The 24,831-nt window shown below is 42.7% G+C and overlaps 1 protein-coding gene across 5 annotated transcripts in view; it reads left to right on the plus strand.

Moving 5' to 3' along the window:
- Nucleotides 1–24,831, plus strand: part of plcb1 (phospholipase C beta 1) — a 1,044,484-nt gene that overhangs the window by 234,520 nt on the left and 785,133 nt on the right. For all 5 annotated transcript variants that reach the window (XM_069932441.1, XM_069932442.1, XM_069932443.1 and 2 more), the window contains exon 3: nucleotides 8,009–8,077. In XM_069932441.1, coding sequence (XP_069788542.1) covers nucleotides 8,009–8,077 — 69 coding nt within the window. The remainder of the gene's footprint in view (nucleotides 1–8,008; nucleotides 8,078–24,831) is intronic.

The raw sequence follows: 24,831 nt of genomic DNA on the forward strand, positions 1-24,831 counted from the left end.
TATAGAGGAGGTCAAACGGGAGCACCGGATGCACTAGATGACCCCTGCAGATTCACAAGGGAAGTGTTGCTCCACCTGCAAGGATTGCTTGAGACCCAGAATGGTGGTGAGGAAAGAGGTATGGGTGCCAGTGTAGCATTTCCTGTGGTCACGGAGGTAGGTTTCAAGTGGGTGATTTGTAGGAAGAGATAAGTGGCTGAAGAAGTCCTGGAGGGGAGTGATCCCTGTGGAAAGCAGAGAAGGGAAACTATGTCTGGTGGTGGGATCATGTTGCAGTTGGCAAAAATTGTGCAAGATAATATGTTGGATGTGGAGGCTGGTGAAGTGGTAGGTGAGAGCTTGGGAATTCTGTTGTTGTGTCTAGGGATAGAAGGGGCCAGGGCAGATGTGGGTAAGGGCTGAGTTGATGGCAGTGGAGGTGAGGCCACATTTATTTTGCAGGAGGTCATCTCAGATATTCTGGAATGGAAGACCTCATCCTGGTAGTAAATGCAACGGAGACAGAGGAATTGAGGAAGAGAATCCTTACAAAGGACAAGGTATGAAATGGTGTAGTCCAGGTAACTGTGGGAGTTGGTGGATTTGTAGATGTCTATTGAGAGTTTGTCTCCTGAAATGAAGGCAGTGGAGAATGTTGCTGGAGTTGGACCAAGTGAATATGAGGTCAGAGTGAAAGTTAGCGGCAGATATTAACTTGTTACACCTGTGCACTAACATTTTACAAATTATGCACAAGAACACTTGGATCTCTTCAGGTTAAACCTCTGTAATATCTCACCTTATTATACACCTTTTGAGAATATTTTCCTACAAATTTGGAGACCATAACATTTTCCAATATTTTACCCCATTTGACAAATCTTTGTCCTTTCTGTATTGTTTTATAGCCACCTTACTTCCTCTTCACAATGTAGAAAGAGAGGACCAAGATAGGGATCTGTCCTTGTTCTGCCTTAGGAGAGGTGGGGTAAGGCCAGAGGGACAAGAAATGGAAGAGATGCAGATGTGAATTTTATCAATAACAGTGAGAGCAATCCAAATTTACAAAATAAAGGACATTTTGGATGCCCATCCTTGGAAGGGATGAAACACTGTGAGTCAGCGATGCCGTCCTTACATGGGACAAGATGGGAACAAGTATAATCCAAGTGGCTGTGAAGGCCATCACTAGGTAGATATCAGTGAGTAGTTTGTTCCCTGAGATGGATATAGAAAGGTTGAGGCAGGGGAGAGAGCTGTCAGACACAGACCAGGTACAATTAAGGGCAGGGTGGAAGTTGGCTATGAATTTAATAAAATTGTCGAGTTCTGCATCAATACAGGAGGTAGATGCAATCACCAACGAGGCAGAAGAAGAGTTGGGGAGTGGTACTTGAGTAAGATTAGAACAGGGACTGTTCTACCCAACCGACAAAAAGACAGCAGTAGCTGGGGCTCATACATGTGCTCATGGCTCCACCCAAGACCTGGAGGAAAAAAAGAATCAAAGGATGTTGTTCAGTGTGAAGGCAAGTTCGGTCAAGTGGAGGAGATGTTATGTGAGAGGCACTTAATGGCTCTCTCTTCAAGAAAGAAGTGGATGGCCCTAAGGGTTTCTTGATGGGGAATAGATGTGTAAAGGGGTCACCCATCATTTGTGAAGATGATACAGTGGAGGCCGGAGAATCAGAATTCTTCCAAGAGTTGGAGAATATGAGTGGTGTCCTGGATGTAGGTGGGAAGGGACTGGATATGCAGGGACAAGATGGTATTGAGCATTGAGGAAATCCATTTGGTGGGGCAGTGCATGCAGAAATAATGGATCTGCAGGTGAATTTTGGGGAGGAGATAGATGGAGCAGGGTTAGGGAATTATCAGATTTAGTAGCAATTCCTTGGTCATTATAAATTTTCTTCAAGTCCTCCCCCTATGTTCCTCTTCCTGATTCGTGGGCTTGGTCTTGATTCCTCCAGGGTGAAGAGTTGTGCAAACTACCTCTTTAATTCACTGGGCACCTTCTCAATTCTCCCAGACTTCTTTTCTTCAGTACATAATCACTCTGTTCATTTTTTTATCCAACTCTTTTCATCCATCTGTTTTTGTGTTTTTGGCTGGCTCTATTCTTGTACTCCAGTTTTTCCTTCCCTATCAATCTTTTGGTCATTCATTGCTGTTTTTACTCTCAGGATGATAGGGAATTTAAGAAGGCTAGTGGTATGCTGCCAGCCTTCATTAGTCTTGGATTGAGTTCAAAAGCCTTGAGGCATTGTAATAGCTCTATAAAACTCTGGTTAGCGACACTTGAAATAGTGTTCAATTCTGGACACCTTATACAGGAAAGAAGTGGAAGCTTTGGAGAGGGGGCAGAGAAGAGTTACTAGGATGTTGCCATGTCTTATGAGGCAAGGTTAACAGAGCTAGGGTTTTTCTCTTTGGAGTGAAGAAGGATGAGAGGTGACTTAATAGAGGTTGACAAGATTATGAGAGGCACAGATAGGGAGAACACTGGCACATTTTTCCCAGGGTGATATGGGCAAATACCAGAGGACATTTATTTAAGGTGAGAGGAGAAAAGTTTAGGGGAGACATCATGAGTAGGTTTTTTTTTTTACACAGGAAGTGGTGGATGCATGGAATGCATTGCCTGGGGTAGTGTTGGTAGATGGTACAATGGGGACATTTAAAAGAGTCCTAGGGACATGGACGGAAGGAAAATAGAGGACTATAGGGGTGTGAGGTAGGGAAGGTTTACGTTGTTGAATATGTATGCATAGGTCAGCAAAGCATCATGGGCCAAAGGCCCTGTACAATGCAGACATGTTCTACGTTCAATCTTCTGACTTGCTGTTTCTTTGTATATTTGCATACATTTTCTTTGACTTTGATACTGACTTTCACAATTCAGATTAGCTGTGTAATTTTAATCCTCCCCTTGAGACATTTTTTCTCTCACTGAATGATGTTTTTCCTGTGTGTTCTGGAAAAAAAAAATCCTTCGAACGTCAGTAATGTTCAAAGCCACTCTCCACCTTTTCCAAACATCCTGGCCTTCATTAGTGTCATGTACCCTTCAAAACTGAACTCCCAAACTCTGGTGATCCCTCAGCTATGTCTCTGATAGTGATGGAATTAAAGGATTGTTCGACAGGCAAGGTTGATGTATTCATTATGTTATTAATGAAATAACTCTCTGACTCACCCACTCATGGATAACAGTGTAGAGGTTAAGGCATATATTAGTGTTGTGGTTGAGTACTTTCTTTTTTAAAAAGGACTATCAATAGAACCTGCTTTCATTTGACACAAAAAGTGTGCATGGTCTGATTCCTTGTGCTTCTGTGACAATGAAAAAGTAATTGGATGTTCCTACAGTGTACCAACTGCTGCACTGAGGACCTCTGCTTCAGAATAAACTGTGTCGGGCGAAGTAAATCCATGACAGACTCAGAAAGTCACACAAACTTCCCCATCATCCAGGAATTTCGAGGTGCTGAATTGTCTGTGATGCTCACGACATTCCCAGCCGAGAAACAGCGCCTGATTTTAAACCATTTCTGTCGCTCCTTCAAATGGAAGATATTCTTTCACCCATCTTTTTCAGAACAACTCCGATATAAATTGCACCTGCTTCCACCTGAGGCGAGCAAATATGTCTTCCTTCTGAAATGGCCCCAGTGGCAACAAAGGCTTAGTCTTTTTAATATTCATTACCTTTCTTAAACCTGAAACTTCACCTGCAAATAACTTCCTCTGGCAAAAGCAGATTATCTCCATCTCAATTAATCAATTCTTTATCGGTGAGACCTCTTTATTTTCAAGCTTTTTTGTCTCTTTTTGTGGTAGATCGTTTGATGGATGTTATCCACTGAAATTCAGCAAGAACATTGCATGTTTCTTTTTCCTTTCTGCTACAATTCAGAAGCAGTCTTTTAAGTCTGAGCATCCATGCCATTGCCTCAATCAAACGATTCCAGGATGAGAAGTAATGTAAGTGGGTAACTGTATCCATTTGTTCAGACATTATCAGAACAGCATTAGCAGTCTTACTCCTGATTTCAGGATCTTCTGGTAAAATTTCTTTGGATTTTCAGGATTTTGAGGTCATTCCTTTTAAGGCTATAGAAGAAACTTAGGCCCAGACACCCACATTTTTTTCTTTAGAAAAGACTTGACTTTCAAATCTCAGGAAGCCATGTTGGCAGGATTGTTAACATATCTCCATTGTGTTGGAACTGAGATTTTATCAATTTCAATGATCAAGTCCAAAATATGGAGTCTGTTAGTCCCATCTGCAACTCTGTTTTCAACATTGTGTCCATTCTGCTCACCATCAACTCCATTCGAGGGATAGTGACTGGTTTCAATAGAGCCACTTTGGCCTTTCCCATTGTAAATCAACAATTTACCTGATCCTGGTTATCATGTAGTAATAGGTAACTAACAGTTCTGTAACTCTCTTCACATGTATCAGCAAAATGATGCAATTCAGCAGATGTTACAGTTCCAAAATTTGTGGGTTTGAAGAATCTGTCAATCTTGAAGTCTTCCAGCTTACAAAGATCCTGAATCCAACATGTCCATTCTTGTACAATGGATTCATGTATCTCATCATTCCAACCAATCCTTTTCCAACACAAATCTTGCAAGATCTTCTTGGTAGTCAGGACTACTGGTGCCAAAATTCATAGAGGATCATATATCGAACTAACTGTTGACTGAATTCTCCTTTTTGTGAGAGGACAGTCCTTCAAAATGAATTTGAACTTTAAAACGTCACACTGAACACACCATTGTACACATAACAGCCTCTCCTTTCCTTTGCCCTCTCGCTTTCAGGTATGGCAGCCAATACACAACGATCGTTACTTATCCATTTGGTCAGTAGAAAGCGTCCTTTGAAACAAATCTCTCTCAATTCATGATAAAGAGTTATTACTCCTTCTGTAGCCGCAGAAGTGAGACAGTCATCCACATCGGTTATCTTGATGGTGCTTATAGCTTGAGAGCTAAATTGTTCCATATTTTTCTCAGCGCAAAATTTGCACAACTTGGTGATGAAGTCGCTCCATATAGATGTCCTGTCATTCTGTATTTAACCATGTTCTGACTGTATTCTCTATCTGGCCCACAAAAGAATCATGACGAGTCATGCTCTTCATTTGGTACTTTCACCCGGTGGAAGTCTGCAGTGATGATGACAGGTTCTTTACGGAATCTAGTTAAGACTCCTATTTATATATTGTCGACTTATAGCTGCCTTGTCCTGAACTTCATTTCTTCCTCCTAATGGTCCATTAATCATCTAACTAAGCATAGTTTTGACAGCGTAAGGTCTGTCTCCTTATCATATCTAGTCGTTCCAGAGTTTTATTTTACATCTGAACCAATCAGCAACTCGATCTCAAAATTGATTTTGCATAAACAAACATTCTTTTAAACATGTCCACGATTTAATGTCGTTTTGACGGGGGTTGTTTCCTTTATGCACAGGCATAAAGGTGAGTGTATACAGCTGGAAGTTCACAAAAAAATCATTACTATCCAGTTTTGTGATCTCTAGGCCAAAACAACATTGGTTTCAATGTTTTTAACTTGACCTATAGTATAGAATTGTTGACCTTCTTCCTTAAAGATTAAGCTTATTCATTAGCCCCACAGTGCAAAATGACACAATGCTTCCTGGGTCAAAAAATGCGTAAGTATGGACTATTGCACTTCCTTTCTAGGCCTTGCCTTGTACAGGTATAATGAAAAGTTTGATGTTGTTCTCACCAGCCCCAATAAGACCATTTGCTTCTTTTCTTGCTGTTTATTACTTTTCCGTATACTTCTTTTCCTGGAATATCTGTAGCATTTTGGGATGCCTCTGACTGCTCATGTTGCAGAGAGTCGCTGATGTGTCCTTTACGCTGACAGCCAAAGCATACTCCATTTCCCTTCTATGCACACTTTTCCAAAGCATGCTTATCATTACAGAACAAATATTTCTTCACAGCAGGCAAACTTTCCTTTTCCTTAATTTCTTTATCTGTAACTGCCAGGGAGGTGGCAAATGTACTTTTTTTTGATTGAGGTGGCATTTTGAAACTTTTCACCTCTTTGCTCACCTTTGAGTATCCTTGCTATCTCCAAATCCTGGTACAGATCCAAAATGCACTTGCCATTCTAGGAAATCCACAGTATCTTCAAAAGAAGCATTTTGTCTATAATTTTACCTGAAGTTTGCAAACCCTTGCTCTCTACAAATCGATTTTTTGTGATAGTTAACATATTAGTTAAGCTCACGCATGTTGTCAATATCTTACAAGCTGTTAAACAGTCAATAGAAATTGTCAAACCCTCTCTAATCCTTCCATTTCACAAAACAAAAGAAACTAAAATATGTAATCTCTCTAATATGGCTGAGAATCCAGCCGTAACCTTGGCACTAAGCTGTTGCTCGGAGACAGCATAAAAATATGATAAACAACATCCAGAAAGCCACAAAGATAACTTCTTTCAAACTTGCAATTCATTTTAACCTTTCGAGTTGGTGATGACAACTTTGTGTTTGGTCCATTTCATTAATTCAGGTGCCTTGCAATTCGGCGTGGGTGATCATGTCTCTCCATCCAGCACAATCTCTGATCCTCCATATTGTAGTTGTTGCCTCCCTATTCTCCTTTGTTGAAGGCTCCATCTTTGAGCTGAGACCCTTAGTCGATGTTGAGTTCATGATTATATAAGGGAAAAATACTGAAATGATTTCCTATTGACTTCTTCAGTCGCAGTGTCCATACTGAACGAGTAACCCTGGCCGATTCATCTGCCCAGTGTTTTTATTTTTACAACCATAAATTCCAATTTGGAGAATCTACTTGTGAAAAACCATTCACCATCTGCAATCTGTGGCATCACGTGACTCTGACTGGGAGGCTGAACAGGTACCACACCTTGCCCAAGGGTGACCTGTAGGCTATCAGATGGAAGGAGTACCTAACAGCTCCTTTTGATGAACAGTTACGCAGCATTGACGCTGGCTTGGTCCATTTAATGTTTGTTTTTTGAGGGTCTATTTATGTGACAATATCAAAGCAACATTAGAATTGGTGCTGATAAGACGTTTTTAGAAGAAATGTGCCAAGTAAACAAGTGAAATACAACAATCACCCCTTGATGTTCAATATCTTTATCAATGGTCAAAAATGCACACAAAAGTGCTTGTGGAACTTAGTAGGTGATGTAGTGTCCATAAAAAGCAAAAGGCAGTCTACATTTCAGGCCTGAGCACTTTCTTAGGTTTATACAGCCTCAGTCCCCAGCACGTGCAGATTTCTTGTTTACACCAAGCATCTGAGGGACAATTCGATCAGAATCTGAGCTGAAGCAGACACAAAAATGCTGTGCTTACAAGTGTAGGTCAGAGGGTGGTTAAAGTGACAACTCTCCTCCAGACACCCTAAGGCTTTTACTTCAGCTATAATCTGCAAATCACTATGATGGATAGACTAACAAGTTATCTCAAAGGTTCATACAGCCATGTAAAGAGAATGGGATTACAATGAAAAGGAAGATCAATAAACACCAAGCAAGGGCAGCATGAGAACACTGTTATAGAGTTCATTCAGAAGCCTAATGGCTGCAGGGATGAACCCGTCTTTAACCTGTTTAAGTGTGCATGTTTTCATACTCTTAGGCCTTCTCTCCATAGGGGATAGGGAGAAGTGTATGTGACTGGGATGTTATGGGTCCTTCTCTATGCTGGCTGCCTTTCAAAGACAATTGGACATGCAGATGGAATCCATGGAGAGGAGGGACAATTGTGTTACATTCTGAGTTGCACCTTCTGTAATTTCTTCTGAGCTTGAGTCGACCAGCTACACTGTTCTCCCCTTTGCAGCCAGGGAATAAATCTGACATGAATACCTCTGGAGGCTCTTGCAAACTCCAGCTTGTTAAGATGTTTATGTTCAATGAATTAATGTGAAGAATACAATATGCATCATTCAACTCAGTCTTGACCTTTTTTCTTGTGCTAATTTTTCCACAGGAGACAGACCTGCTGGAAATCAGTCTTGTCAAGGATGCCAGGACAGGGAAGTATGCAAGAAATCCCAAGGTAGGCAGTGTGAATTGGCTCTCACAAATATGATGCTGCTCTCCTTGTTCCCTGAAAGAAATGTTAAACATTTTGTGCCAGTATTTGCAGTAATAATTTATTTTTTTCTTAAAGTCAAAATGAAGGTCCCTTCCATCTGTTTCTTGCTTGGTAGCTGCACAATGCATTGAATTAAATAGCTGTGAAAAGTCCCCAATTAGCCAAGTTTCTGAAACCTTTGCCTGTGGCAATCACTAGGACCTTGATTCAGCATCTTGTGTTGAAAAAATGTTGATCCACTGGTTCCTGCCACTAGTGTAATGACAAGAGCTAGGCTGATGTACAGAACAATATCTAACAGCTGTTGCATCTGGACGCTGGCCTTCATCAGGGCGATGTCTTCAAATCCCAACCTTGACTTTGCCAAGTAGCTATTAAAGGCAGTTGAAATTTTCCCAGACCTCAACTGCTGTAGTGAAAGCCAGTGTGATCGGCTGACTTTGTCAGTTCTAATAGGATTGGCAAGATAAGGAAGTGCCTGTGTTGTTTGTTTAGAAAGTAAAAATGTCATTTCATGTGTCCCTTCAAGGGCTCACAATCTGGTAGGCTTCTAATTCGTCAAAAGCCTTCCTGTGCACTATGACTTGTGATGGAGCAAGCTGGCACAGAAAGCATCAGTTCCAGCATCCCTACAGAACCTCAGTGGTTCATAAATCTTCGTGCTTTCTGATGTATTCTTCCCTTGATTTCCCATGTCAGTTCCTCTTTCGATTGATATGGTTTGCACTGTTGAGTTTGTGGTTCCACACTGGATTGTGAGGCTCTGGAACTGTGGACCTGCCATGGAAGACCAAGAAAAAAATACAGCCAAGAAAGTGATGTCAATCTCAGTGTTTGCTTGGCAATCAAGGTGCACACATTGGCAAGAATTTTGTGCATGTGAAATGTGTGACCAGCTGAAATGGAACTCAGATTGCAATTTGGTCTTTAACTTCCAGTAAGGCAATTCTCAGGATTTGATCAACAACATGTTGATTTCCCATTGGTCTGAGAGGATTTGATTCAGAGCTGCACCATATGAACATTTCTTTCTCTTATATCAAGTATGTTGTTCATCAAAGCAAGTAAAAAGAATCTGTATCTGGATAACTCGAGAATGGACGAGCTGTAAAATATAACATTGCTTGGGATACTATGCTGGCAAGCATGACATTTATAGTTCTATGAAATCTGGTTTGATAACATTCTTTGTAAATGAAATTAAATCTAACTTGCATATATAATTACTTTTATGAATAATGTAATTTGCAGTTAGTTGTCTAATTTAACTAGAATCACCAATAAAAATATATATACACTGAAAATAAATATGTACACAAAAATTTAATCTAATATTGTTTTCTTTAGGTATGTGCCAATGTGTTGTGTGTAAATTTACTTGATTTCAATATTGATGTGCTTCAGAGTACACAATATTCCTTTCTTTTGAATTTGTTGAACAGATAGATTGTTTTTTTATTTATTTTTGGTCCATCCAACATAAAGAGTTTCAAAATTCAGGCTGACCACTTTTGATGGCTGTCCTTGTCTTGTTAATTCTCAAAGTAAAATCACTTGACGGGGAAGTAAAGTTGGTTTATTTGAAAAGGTATATCAGATGGAATATCTGGTCTGTGAAGGATGAAGACAATTTTCCCAGCCGTATTCCCAGCCATTCATGAAGCCTTGTGCATGTGGCAGTAATTTTTGAACTGATAATTTTGTGCCATTGCATGGTATTGGTGGAATCAACTTCCAGAGTTAGGATGACTGGTGCTCTTCATTGTAGTTCAGGATGTTATGAAGCCACACCTGCTGGCAACAGAAAGGTGAAAAATTCAACAGGGGAATGTACTGCCTGAATAATGGTTGTTACACAGTCAATTGTTGTACATTCTACAGGTTGTCCTTGAAGGTTTGAAAGAAGGTCTTCATTCATGGCCTGTGTGATTCTCTTTTTTGTGCTGAAACTACATGTTCATATTAAATCAAATGTCCTGGGTGCATTTGGGAAAACATTTTGTATTGCATCATGAAATGATTTATCAATTAAGCTTGAGGATTTATTTCCATCAAAATAGTTCCTGTTGAGTTCATGTTTAATTTTGCATTTCCCAATTTGTGTCTATTTGATGCATAGTCTCTCTCATATGGATCACCTATTAATGTTTGCATATTGGTTTTGCAGTGTAATCATTTAATATTTTCCAAAGATATAAAGATTCAATTTATCTGCTTTATAATCCAGTCAAATTACTGATAATAGTATGGCAATCTCCAGCTAGCTCCAATGTAACAGCGCGTATTAATTTATTTTGTGTCTAAGATCTTGCAACGTTTGATCTCATGCTTCAATGGCTGCTTTCTAAACCAGTAGGGGTTTTTAGACTGCAGGCATGTAATAGCACAATCAAGGAATTTTCAGGCTACACGAGGAACCTAAAAAGGAATTTTGAGTCAATTCCTTCACCGTGATTTATACTGCAGGACCCCTACAACTTTTTGGAGGAAGCCTGTAGTGTAAATCGTACTGGAAAAATTTGTTGTCAATCATTCACTCTACTGCACATCCAACCATCAGGACCGTTGCACTCAGGTACTTGCAGTCTAAAAAGGCGCCCAGTGTGAACGACCACGCAGGTAGTAATTATGTTAATTCTTTCAGCGATTTTCCCGACATTGCAGTCTAAAAAACATTATTGTACATTCATCCTAGACAATAAGATTGCAGTCTTGGAGAATTCATTTTTGTTAACAGTTTCTCTGATTGGAGTCTCCACACTTGTCAAATTTAAACAGAATTTCAAAGTTGTGATAATCGTGCCGCCAAAAATAAACAGCAGAACCAAAAGTACAAGACATATTTTTTAAGTCACGCCAGTGGGAATGAGCAGTATTAATGTCAGGTAGACAGCATCACCTTCATTAATACCAGAACCTCATTTGAAGATTCAAGTGAAACAGAACAGTATTTAAGGCATTTTCTTGCATACAAATCTGACAGGCACCTCTTTGAATTTATTGCTACCAGCTCAGGTTTTACATGAGGCATTGCTTTTTGCTAAAGACAGGGAATTGGTTCATGTCAATCAGTTATTTACATGTACAAGTCATAATTAAAAGATATAATTTCTATCATAGAAAATTGGCAGGCCTGGAAAGATTGCTTCCAATACACAGTAACATCCACCTTCTGTAAGCCTGATATATAGTCTTTAATTATCACATGTAAATGGTCATTCTCATAATAATATTAAGTCATCAATGTTAACAATGAGGAGAGAAGTTTCTAGGCTGGAATAATATTAGATCGAAACTTAACTGGCGCCGTCAGTGTTGCTGTGTGGACCGTACAGCTGACAGGTTGTGAGGCTCAATCAGCTGCATTTGCATGGGAAGCCATTTATGAATGGGTTGCTCATTGACCCGACCAGGAAGTCAGTTAGTGTTAAAAAGGCATTATGGATTCTGTAAGTCTGCTGTAATGCTCCTTACCCAGGAGTCCAGGAAATGGCTGAAATAATTAATTCAGATGACTTTGGATGATGAGATGATCGATTTTAATTGTCTGTCTGGGATGTGCTTATGCCTAGTTAAAACGTGGCTCTCCCTGGCCCCAGCTCGGAAGCTAGTGACTAGTCGGCTTAATAAAGACAAATCTGTGGTGCTTCTCTTATAACTGTCATTTTTGGATATCATAGAAATACAAATTTTAACAAAGCCAGATATTCAGTTTTCCACTCTGTCAATGCATTGAAGCATCGATGTCTGATGATGCTATGGCCAGGTCAGTCATGTTTTATTTCCAACCTTCAGCAGCTCCCTGCAGGCATTAAGTGACCTGTTAAAGGGCCTGACGGTGCTTCTAATTAAAATCCTACAACCAAGTTGGCAGCGGCCACGAGTGGTTGTAGACTCCAGGGAGTAGTGCACGGGCGCAGGACACCAGAAATGGGGAGAACATCCCCACTGAGAAGGAGAAGCAGAGAGATGACTCTACAGGATGGTGACCATGGCAGGGAACCAGTGAGGGTGATCAGTGACTGAAGGACCCGACAGGATGGAGGCCACACCAGGGGACTAGCATGGGCTGAGGGCTGCTAGAGACTGGCTCATGTGAACCAGGAATTTGAGTCAGGATTCAAGAGGGCAAGAAGGGCTCCCAAAGATGGAAAGAAGGGGTCTGGTCTAATACGAGTGGTCTTCAGTCCAGTATTGGTCAATTAATGGACGAGCAGATGTTGGTCGCATTCAGAATAGAGCATCCTTTCTTGTCCCAAAGGGCCTCGGGTTCTGAGGGCTTCCTGATTGTGTCGGAGGGTTGGATCTGGAGCTCAGGGTGGCATATTCATTATTCCTGCCTTTGCATAGTATGCACGTTGTGAGGTCCCAGCATCTTGCATCGATTGTGTGGTTCCAGAATAAGAGGGAGATTTCAAGACCAAGGGCCACACAGTTAGCGTAGTAGACAGATCAACGCTATTACAGCACCAGACACCCAGATTTGAATACGTTGCTGTCTTTATTGAGTTTGTACATTCTTCCGTGACCTGCATGGGTTTTCTCCAAGTCCTCTGGTTTCTTCCACATATGGGATTAATAGATTAATTGTGTGTAATTGGGTTTCATGAACTGGAAGGGCCTTCTGCCATGCTATATTGTTAAAATTTAAAAAAATATTAAAAAATTTTCTAACAACAATGAAATGTGGGAGGTTATGGACTTGATTCTCCCTTGCAAAAGCACAGCTGGTTTTTCAATTGTGCAAACAGACAAGGATGAAAGGCCAGGTAAAAAGCCAACTGGTCTATCTGACACAGCCTCATGTTGATGGTCATTGTATCATGACTGCATTGTTTTCTCCACTCATTTGATAACTAATTTTGAAATACAATGTAATTGCTTTGTTCTTTTACTTTCTAAATGTGGTAGTGCTGTTTAAGTTTTTAAGAATGATGCCACCACTTGAAATATCAATCTACATTGCTCGGCCTTGCTACAACAAGCCTCCAACAATCAAATCTTGGCAGAGAGCAATAGTACGCAATTTGATCTTAGTGAGGTGGAGTGGAGTATCAGACTAAACCCTAATCTTGAGCCCCTTTGGACATGGGCACTTTTCAGTTCAAGGACTGGTACCTCCAGATCACTAACATGTTGAGGAGCGTATTTGGCTAATGCTTAAATTTCTTAAATTTAAAATCTGAAATTGATGCATGATCAATTACACAAAGATTGAAGTGGCTGAAACTGAAGGCTTTTATTTACAAGAGATGGGCAGCATCCCTGTTTGCCGCTCACACTGACCCGGACATGAACTGGGGGCAGGCATGTGGCATGACAGCCTTTATCGAAAGGAAAGGGGAGGAGTCAAAGCTGGCCAAGTAAGAGCAGGGTCAACCAGGAAAGGTCATGACATTTACATATGGCAAATATGTACAAGAATGGTTGCACCACAGAAATGCAGCACAGAAACAGGCCCTTCTGACCCATGAGCCCTTGCCCCCAGTACACCAAATGCACCAATTAACCTATAAACCCTGTATGATTTTGGAAGGTGGGAGGAAACTAGGGGACCCAGAAAAAACCCATGCAGACATGGGGAGAAAGTGCAAATTCCTTACAGACAGCTCCAGATTCAAATCTGGATGACTGATGCTGTCATACCTGCACCACCAGTGTTGCTGCAATGATGTGTCGGATGTCAGCCTACCCTCTATTCATGGTTCAGTGCAGTTTTCCCATTCATGTTCGTGAACTTGTAAATGTCACTGTGCCTTCAACCCTTGTCAGTGCAAGCCATGCATAGGTTGGCAGAGCAATCTTTTGAAATATTGAAGACATTTGACTTGCTTTGCGGAACCTGTTGATTCTTTTCTTTTCTTCTTTGGCTTGGCTTCGCGGACGAAGATTTATGGAGGGGGTAAAAAGTCCACGTCAGCTGCAGGCTCGTTTGTGGCTGACCAGTCCGATGCGGGACAGGCAGACACGATTGCAGCGGTTGCAAGGGAAAATTGGTTGGTTGGGGTTGGGTGTTGGGTTTTTCCTCCTTTGCCTTTTGTCAGTGAGGTGGGCTCTGCGGTCTTCTTCAAAGGAGGCTGCTGCCCGCCAAACTGTGAGGCGCCAAGATGCACGGTTTGAGGCGTTATCAGCCCACTGGCGGTGGTCAATGTGGCAGGCACCAAGAGATTTCTTTAGGCAGTCCTTGTACCTTTTCTTTGGTGCACCTCTGTCACGGTGGCCAGTGGAGAGCTCGCCATATAATACGATCTTGGGAAGGCGATGGTCCTCCATTCTGGAGACGTGACCCATCCAGCGCAGCTGGATCTTCAGCAGCGTGGACTCGATGCTGTCGACCTCTGCCATCTCGAGTACCTCGACGTTAGGGGTGTGAGCGCTCCAATGGATGTTGAGGATGGAGCGGAGACAACGCTGGTGGAAGCGTTCTAGGAGCCGTAGGTGGTGCCGGTAGAGGACCCATGATTCGGAGCCGAACAGGAGTGTGGGTATGACAACGGCTCTGTATACGCTTATCTTTGTGAGGTTTTTCAGTTGGTTGTTTTTCCAGACTCTTTTGTGTAGTCTTCCAAAGGCGCTATTTGCCTTGGCGAGTCTGTTGTCTATCTCATTGTCGATCCTTGCATCTGATGAAATGGTGCAGCCGAGATAGGTAAACTGGTTGACCGTTTTGAGTTTTGTGTGCCCGATGGAGATGTGGGGGGGCTGGTAGTCATGGTGGGGAGCTGGCTGATGGAGGACCTCAGTTTTCTTCAGGCTGACTTCCAGGCCAAACATTTTGGCAGTTTCCGCAAAGCAGGACGTCAAGCGCTGAAGAGCTGGCTCTGAATGGGCAACTAAAGCGGCATCATCTGCAAAGAGTAGTTCACGGACAAGTTTCTCTTGTGTCTTGGTGTGAGCTTGCAGGCGCCTCAGATTGAAGAGACTGCCATCCGTGCGGTACCGGATGTAAACAGCGTCTTCATTGTTGGGGTCTTTCATGGCTTGGTTCAGCATCATGCTGAAGAAGATTGAAAAGAGGGTTGGTGCGAGAACACAGCCTTGCTTCACGCCATTGTTAATGGAGAAGGGTTCAGAGAGCTCATTGCTGTATCTGACCCGACCTTGTTGGTTTTCGTGCAGTTGGATAATCATGTTGAGGAACTTTGGGGGACATCCGATGCGCTCTAGTATTTGCCAAAGCCCTTTCCTGCTCACGGTGTCGAAGGCTTTGGTGAGGTCAACAAAGGTGATGTAGAGTCCTTTGTTTTGTTCTCTACACTTTTCTTGGAGCTGTCTGAGGGCAAAGACCATGTCAGTGGTTCCTCTGTTAGCGCGAAAGCCGCACTGTGATTCTGGGAGAATATTCTCAGCGACACTAGGTATTATTCTATTTAGTAGAATCCTAGCGAAGATTTTGCCTGCAATGGAGAGCAACGTGATTCCCCTGTAGTTTGAGCAGTCTGATTTCTCGCCTTTGTTTTTGTACAGGGTGATGATGGTGGCATCACGAAGATCCTGAGGCAGTTTACCTTGGTCCCAACAAAGCTTGAAAAACTCATGCAGTTTGGCATGCAGAGTTTTGCCGCCAGCCTTCCAGACTTCTGGGGGGATTCCATCCATACCTGCTGCTTTGCCACTTTTCAGTTGCCAAATTTCGCATGCCAAATCACTTGAATAAATGAATTTTAGTTAAAGGCACCTCCAAGCACTTCCCCAGTCACACTTACAAGCTTCATGGGGAAAACCTGTTTGAAAAAATTAATTTTGACTGTGAAACATGAACGTGGGTGGGATAATTAACATGCCAATAATTTAACTCTGTTCTTGGGGTGGAGATTAAGTAGATGACAAATCGAAAATTGGTACGATTCAACAAGTTTACATTTTTAATTCTATCAGGAGATGTATTGTCTGCTATGGGGACAGTTTCCTTGTACTTAACTCTATGTTGCGTATGGTATTTACAGATTTCCTTGAGGGGTGGAATTATAATGCATGACTAAAGCCCGTCACTAGTGCCTTGTATTACTTGAGGCTGTAACAAAGCTCCTAAGTTTCCCAAACTAATTTATTTCCTTTGGATTTAGAAGATAGTTCAATGAACCTTTATAGACTGCAGTTCATACATGTCTCTCATCTGCTGTGCAGCCTTTGAGATATGGAAGCAAATATCAGAGAGATGCAATAAAGATGAGCTTATCATACTGGGAAAGTGCAAGTGTTAAAAGCTCAGAGAAGGCAGAATTTTTGAGGTGTTTTCAAGGGAGCTTTGATGCAGTCTGCAAGTGGACCAGTGACAGTAGAAAGAGCATTTCGGGACCTTCTCATGGGGAATGTAGCTGGTCAAATGGAAGGAATGACAGTATCAACATTTTGGAGTCAGTGATCATGACTCTTGATATTTTAAAGTGGTTATGGAAAAGGATAGGGACAGGCCAGTAATTAGGGTCTTAAGGAATAAGGCTAATTTCATCAACATAAGATAGGGCCTGATAAAAGCAGATGAATGTGTCCGAACAAACACATCTCAATCTGCATAGGGGAAGGATTCAAAGGAGAAATGGCAAGAGTTCCAAACCAACATGGTCTTGTGAAGGTAAAAGCCAAAGGCAATGAATAACAGGAACCCTGGATGTTGAGGTAGATAGAGAATTGGATAATGAGAGAAAATTAAACATGCAAGTATAAGGAACTATTGACATGGGAAACCTGTCGGGTATAAAATGTATTGGAAGGCACTTAAAAAGCAAATTAAGGAGGCAAAGAGGAATTATGAGTGATCTGGCAGACAAAATCAAGGTAAATGCAAGGGTGTTGAGTATTTTAAAGGTCAAACAACAATTTTCTTTTAAATTTAGAGATAAAGCATGGAAACAAATCCTTCTGGTGCACAAACCTGTGCCGTCTGCAAGGGTGGGATAAAACCGGAGCACCCAATCTTCAATATTTCAAAAGATTGCTCTGCCAACCTATGCATGGCTTGCACTGACAAGGGTTGAAGGCACAGTGACATTTACAAGTTCACGAACATGAACGGGAAACCCATGCAAACACAGGGAGAATGTACAAACTCCTTACAGACAGCGCTGGATTTGAACCCGGGTCAATGGCCCTGTAATAGCATTGTGCTATCTGCTACACTAACTGTGCTGCACAATAACCAGGGAAAAGGTTTGACCCACTAGGGGCAACTGGGGAAATCTGTTGGGGGAGATGGAAGGTACAGGTCCAAAATGAATACTGTACTTATTCTTCTTTGGCTTGGCTTCGCGGACGAAGATTTATGGAGGGGGTAAAAAGTCCACGTCAGCTGCAGGCTCGTTTGTGGCTGACAAGTCCGATGCGGGACAGGCAGACACGGTTGCAGCGGTTGCAAGGGAAAATTGGTTGGTTGGGGTTGGGTGTTGGGTTTTTCCTCCTTTGCCTTTTGTCAGTGAGGTGGGCTCTGCGGTCTTCTTCAAAGGAGGTTGCTGCCCGCCAAACTGTGAGGCGCCAAGATGCACGGTTTGAGGCGTTATCAGCCCACTGGCGGTGGTCAATGTGGCAGGCACCAAGAGATTTCTTTAGGCAGTCCTTGTACCTTTTCTTTGGTGCACCTCTGTCACGGTGGCCAGTGGAGAGCTCGCCATATAACACGATCTTGGGAAGGCGATGGTCCTCCATTCTGGAGATGTGACCCATCCAGCGCAGCTGTACTTATTGGTATTCACAAAGGAAACAGACGATATTGTTGGAGCAGGTGAAAGTCTAGTGCAGGTCTCCATAAAGAGGACGAACCTAATGCCTTGGAAGACTGAAAGGTGATACATTCCGGGTTGAATGGAGTTAACCTGGAAAATCTGCAGTGTGATGAACTAGTCCTTGAGGATCACCAACGAGAATGGGTACAGAGCACATAAATCACAATGAACAGGCCATTAGCCCCACACTTCTAAGTATATTTTGTACATTAGAAAGTTCCCATTTTGCTGTCTTGCACCATCAACCCCAAGAAACTAATCCTTTCTCCCTCATCTCCTGATCTACCTTCAGTATTTTGCCACAATTCATTTTTCTAGCAGCAAAAATTCTCCCACTGAGGTTGTTTTAAATTTATATACAGCACGGTAACAGGCCTTTTCAGTCCACGAGTCCATGTCGCCCAATGTAAACCCCATTAACCTGCACCCCAGAACACTTTGAATGGTGGGAGGAAACCGGAGCCGCCAGACAAAACCCACACAGACACAGGGAGAATGCAAAATCTCCTTATAGACGACAGCAGATTTAAACCCTGGTCTGGTCCCAATTGCTGGAGTTGTAAAGGTGCTACGCCACTATGCCATCTGTGCCATCCTAGTTTGTTTATTTTTGTAATTTAAAAAAATATATATAGTACAATAGTAGTAGCTGTCGCTTTAGGAAGAAAAACTAAAAACGTTTCCCCGAGACTGGGTTTCGCTCCTTAAAAACAACATATAAACACAGACAACAAAACAGCATAAGGTAATGAAGAGGCCTCTGCGAGCGAATGCTGTGCCATGATCTTGGACCTTGTCTGCCACTGTATCCCTGCAGGGCAATAAAACATCACAAAAATGAGCTAATTCTTTTACACACAACTTCAATTCCACAAAGATTACTTAAAATATATTCAAAACTTTGCCACAACACATTGGTTGTTCAAGGCTAGGTCATGGATACATTAAAGACCAGGTTGGAAGATGACTTTAGATGTTAAAAATGTCCGCTAGCTCAAATGAAGAGACCGTTTGCCCAGTCCGGAGAGGCCGTTGCTGCTACTGCCGCGCCGCCATCTTAGGCCAGGTTTACCGGCATCTGCTGGACTCTAGATTTTCAATATCTGATCAGCTGCAGCAACTAAGAATTTTGGTGCATACATCCCTTGTATAAAATGCGTATGACAATCAAATCATCATCATTAGTATGTTCCACTCTCCAGGCACAGCCTGGATGAAATTAAAGAAGAAAGTCTGCTGATGCTGGGGTAGCAGTGCAATGCACAAAGAGCTGAAGAAACTGGAAGTAAAAGGGCATCCGACATTTCAGGCCTGAGTCGCACTTTAATGTTTGAGCAAAAAACAGGCAGGCCCTTGAATAACAAGGAAGGTGGATTGGGGGGAGGAGATGAGAGAAGAGTGGAAGGGGGAGGCAAGAGGTAAAACAGGAAAGTTTGCAGACACCATGGTTGAAGTAAAAACTCAGCTGGTCAAACCGTGTACTTTATGAGGCAAAGATAAAGATGCATAACCAATGTTTTGGGTTTGAGCTCTTCATTGAGGCACGGATAAAATGTGGGCAGGCAGCCAAACAAAATGGTAGGGGGAATGGGCAAGGCGAGAAGCATGGACCCAAAGGCAGGAGGTAATGTGGACAAGGGAGGGAGGGCACACAAGCAAGCAGGGGGAGGAGGGATGTGTGGTGCAATGACTGTATTGTCTGGGCTGGCCCGTCCCTGAACCTGTGACTCCTCCCGGTCAGAAATCCCAATGAAGGCTGTTATGCCCAAACTCCTCCCTCAGTACCTGCCTTAGAACTGGGCCAGCAACATGAGATGTGTTGATGTCTTAAGGTGACTAAAGCCTATTAATCACAACTCTCTGTCTAATGTGTTGACCGATAGCACTACAGGATGGCTCTGTGAATGGAGAGGGAAGGGGTGGAGACCTGGAGGAAAGAAGGCAAAGAGAAAGGGAAGGGAGGAAGAATGGAGAGTAGGCAGGGAGAAACGGAAGAAGGTGATGGTAACACTGGATGGTAACTGTGGGGGTTGAAAGATCTGTGGAAAATATCTGTTGAGAATTTCTCTCCTGAGATGGAGACAGAGAATTTGAGAAAGTGGAAGGTGTTGCCAGAGATGAATCACGTGAATTTGAGCTCAGAATTATAGTTGGCAGCAAAGTGAATAAAGTACAATCTCTGTACCCCTGTATCTCCCATACTGAAGGTCTCAAAGCCCTTCATTTCTTTCTCAATACAGACTCAACCAGTCCCCCTCCTCTCCCAGCTAGCAGAACTTGTTCTCACCCTCAATAATTTCTTCTTTGGCACACCCCACATTCTCCAAGTCATAGAAGTAGCCACGGGTACCCACATCGGTCCCAACTATACCTACTATTTGTTGGCTACATGGAGCAATCCAAGCTTCAAGTCTACACAAGCAAGGCACCTCAATTCTTCTTCTGCTATATTGATAGCTGCCTCCTGCACATGATACGCATGTGAACTTTATCCATTTGACCTTTGTCTTTCAGTTAAGAAGTCCTGCATCCAATTGAAGAGAGGGGTATTGAGTCCCAGTGAGGCATCTAGAGCTCTGCCTCTAGCTCTTCTCTGTCTCTTCCCTTTCCCCTGTTTTCTTTGCCCCAGATCTGCATTCACAGAGCCAAAAATCAATTCTCACCTTTCCTCTTTCATGACCTCCCTATATCCAATTAGCACCTTTTGTCAGTTGCAGAACTCCTCCCCCTGCCCTTTCTTTTAATTCAGATGCCAGTTTTTACACATTCCTTGAAGAAGGCCTCAAGCCAAAAACATTGTTCCTCCAGCATTTCTGACTCTTCCTAAGTGTTGGAGTGCCTTTCTAAAGCTTTCTAACCCTACGTCCTCCAAAGGATTCCTTAAAACCACAGATGTTGGAAAACAGAAGGGGCAGGAAACACTGGCTGTTTTTGATATTCTCACTGTTTGTTTCTTAAAGCCCATCTTTTTGACCAAGCTTTAGAAGAACTCCCCAGATATTGGCATTAATGAGAGGCTTTGTTTGGAGTGAAGCATCTTGAATTGTTTTTTGATTCACCATTAAGGTAATATTTTATTGCTCTTATTCTTATTAAGGGAAAACATGATTAAGGTGCAAGAGCATATCACTTACACACAGTTAATTTACATATTAAGTTTTTTAAGTGTGTAAGTGTCTGTGCTCTTGACTTTTTGCAGACCATGAAGTTGATTTGTTGACTGGGGTTTAGCAGTTCTATTTCTCAGCTCTTTTTAATTACAGTGTGAAATAAACTTTGTGTTTCCTTTCTCAGTTTAAAATTGGTTCTCTCATCTTGATTTCCCCAAGCCTCTTATTACCAGCAGTTCAAGCTCTCAGAACTTGCCAAGTGTATTTTTTTTTTCATTTAACTTTGGTTTCCTTTCTCTTTGAGTTAGGGATTGTTGCTTTGGAAAATGGCTAAAATTTCTCTCTGTCGATATTAACTAGTTCCTGGCTGCTATTTCACAGGATCGTAGAGGAAGAGGCCATTTGTCTGTGGCAGCTCTTTTTCGAGCAAAATCCCAAGTTTTGAAGCTGAAGGAAAACTTCTGAGCACATTTCTCTCTCCAACTTGTCATACCTAACCTTTCATTGACATTCACAATTTGAGTTCAGCTTAATGTTGAACTGAAGGTTTGAACAACAAAATCTACAGACTCTGAGACTGAGTGCAGTGGACAACTGTGCTGGAGAAACTCAGCAGGTCATGCAGCATTATTGGAAGTAAAGGGTAACTAACATTTCAGTCCTGGGTCCTACGTCAAGGAATAAGCAAAAATAGGCAGGTGTGATTTGTTTATATGTGTATTTTGTAAAATTTATATTTTATTTACAACACAGTAGAGACTGATTCCAGTCATTAGTCATCCACTTAAACTGCAAACCCATACAATTTGGAGGGTGGAAAGAAATTGGAGCACCCGGGCGAAATCTACGCCAGCCTTGGGAAGAACATGCAAACTCCTTACAGACTGCACCGGTTTCGAACCCGGGTTGCTGGTGCCTGTAATTGTGTCGCGCTAACCGTGCCACCCTAGTTGTTGTGGCTGGCCAGAACAGAATCAAGATTGGCTAATGCTGAAGGAATATCAGAACCCAAAATACCACAGATATCTTTTGTTCCATTGAAATTTATTCAGCCCCCAGGTCCCTGAAATTACTGAAACCTCAATGGTACATTGCTGGCTTTCTTTGGAGTAACACACTAAATTCTGGAGGAACTCAACTGTTCAGGCAGCTCCTGGGGAAGGCAATAGATAGCCACCTTTTCAGGCCAAAATCTCTGAGAAGGCTGACAAAGTCTCTCTTGTTTATCTGCTAACCTACTAGTTACCATGAGCCAGGTTCTACACATCCAACATCATAACTGGCTTGTCATTAGGGGTGAGTCACTGCATGGTGACAAGAGTTTGAATGTAAAGCCATTGCTTGAATAGGAAGGCAGGGGATTTGAACATAACTATTGAGAAAAGCTTAATAACCACCTATGGTGTCCTGAGGTAGCAGCAAACAAACACAAAACTCAAAAGACTGTACAACAGGCTTTATTCCAGTAAAAGTCTGACTAGCTCAGTAGGGGCTGGGTCAGGTTTATATTCAGGTTGGCTGATCGACAGCTGGCCAGGTGGAGTCAACCCCTTTGATGGTCTTCCTGCAGGTACAGAGATCACTCCCTGCAGTAGGCTGGTGGTCATATCACCACACCAGCATAGCCATTCATAATTTTGCAAGGAAGAACAGAAAAAAACAAATACATTATTTAAAAAATTGAATTCAGAATCTTTTACCCAGGGTAAAAATGCCACATATTAAAGGACATCCATTTAATCTGAAGTGGGGGTTGGGGGAGGGGATTTAAAGGAGAGTGTTAAAGATTTTTATTTACACAGAGTGATGGGTGTCTGGAAAGGGCTGCAGGGAATAGTCGTGGAAGCAGATACTATAGTCGTGTTTTATAAGAGTTTTTTAATAAAGACATTTGATATCCAGGGAATGGCAAGATTTGGATCATATGCAAGTGGCAAAGCTTCATTTTAAATTGGGCATCATATTAACTGTGTGTATGTACGCGTGTGTATGTGCACGTGTGTACGTGCGCGTGTGTATGTGCACGTGTGTATGTGCACGTGTGTGTTTGTGTGTGCGCGTGCACTGTTCAATGGTAACAATATCAATTTAGTGCCTTGTAGCCGACAGCTACAAAGAAACACACACACACAGTGTGGCAGGTTAAGCTCACTCCTTTATCAGGGCTGGAAAGGTTGCTTTTGTATTGTACTGTTCAAGTTCCCAGCGTTTTTTGCTGATTGACTGAGTCAGCCATATGAATAACAATAACGGGTGGGAACATACATGCATATGAACGCCCTTCTTCCCCAGCCTGTTTTGACTGAGTTAGCTTGGCAGCTTGACCAATGCCATTTTAGGGCTGTTGGTCTGATGCTGCCCCAGCTTCTACCCCAGCCGGTTCGTTGTCCTGGGAGGCACTTTTGTGATCTCCGCCCGCGTCTGCTGCCGCGCGATGTGCCGGCCCGATCTCCGCATTTGCGGGCCACAACAGCCTGTTATTTTGCTTTGGGCCCAATTTTTAACTTAACCCTTGCCCATTGTTATTTCTTTGGCTTGGCTTCGCGGACGAAGATTTATGGAGGGGTAATGTCCACATCAGCTGCAGGCTCGTTTGTGGCTGACAAGTCCGATGCGGGACAGGCAGACATGGTTGCAGCGGTTGCAGGGGAAAATTGGTTGGTTGGGGTTGGGTGTTAGGTTTTTCCTCCTTTGTCTTTTGTCAGTGAGGTGGGCTCTGCGGTCTTCTTCAAAGGAGGTTGCTGCCCGCCGAACTGTGAGGCGCCAAGATGCACGGTTTGAGGCGATATCAGCCCACTGGCGGTGGTCAATGGGGCAGGCACCAAGAGATTTCTTTAGGCAGTCCTTGTACCTCTTCTTTGGTGCACCTCTGTCACAGTGGCCAGTGGAGAGTTCGCCATATAACACGATTTTGGGAAAGCAATGGACCTCCATTCTGGAGACGTGACCTGCCTAGCGCAGTTGGATCTTCAGCAGCGTGGATTCAATGCTGTCGGCCTCTGCCATCTCGAGTACTTCGATGTTGGGGATGAAGTCGCTCCAATGAATGTTGAGGATGGAGCGGAGACAACGCTGGTGGAAGCGTTCTAGGAGCCGGTAGAGGACCCATGATTCAGAGCCGAACAGGAGTCTGGGTATGACAACGGCTCTGTATATGCTAATCTTTGTGAGTTTTTCAGTTGGTTTTTCCAGACTCTTTTGTGTAGTCTTCCAAAGGCGCTATTTGCCTTGGCGAGTCTGTTTATCTCGTTGTCGATCCTTGCATCCGATGAAATGGTGCAGCCAAGATAGGTAAACTGGTTGACCGTTTTGAGTTTTGTGTGCCCGATGGAGATGTGGGGGGGCTGGTAGTCATGGTGGGGAGCTGGCTGATGGAGGACCTCAGTTTTCTTCAGGCTGACTTCCAGGCCAAACATTTTGGCAGTTTCCGCAAAACAGGACGTCAAGCGCTGAAGAGCTGGCTCTGAATGGGCAATTAAAGCGGCATTGTCTGCAAAGATTAGTTCACGGACAAATTGCTTGTGTCTTGGTGTGAGCTTGCAGGCGCTTCAGATTGAAGAGACTGCCATCCGTGCGGTACCGGATGTAAACAGCGTCTTCATTGTTGAGGTCTTTCATGGCTTGGTTCAGCAACATCTCAGCTTGACATCATAATCAGAATTTGCATATGGTGGAGTCTGCCTTTTTTCTGCTCAAATCATGCCAGCACATGACTGGACAGTCTAATCTTTCTTTAAAGATTATTCTTGTACTTTCTACCATTATTCCACACCCTCTCCAAACACTACCTCTTTTGATTGAAATATCTTGGAATTTGGTGAATTAGCAGCTGACATTTTGAAACAGGGATGGTTGCAGACTTGGGTGCTGACAATTCTTGTTACAT

The sequence above is a fragment of the Narcine bancroftii genome, chromosome 4 (genome assembly GCF_036971445.1).
Source record: "Narcine bancroftii isolate sNarBan1 chromosome 4, sNarBan1.hap1, whole genome shotgun sequence".
NCBI lineage: Eukaryota > Metazoa > Chordata > Chondrichthyes > Torpediniformes > Narcinidae > Narcine > Narcine bancroftii.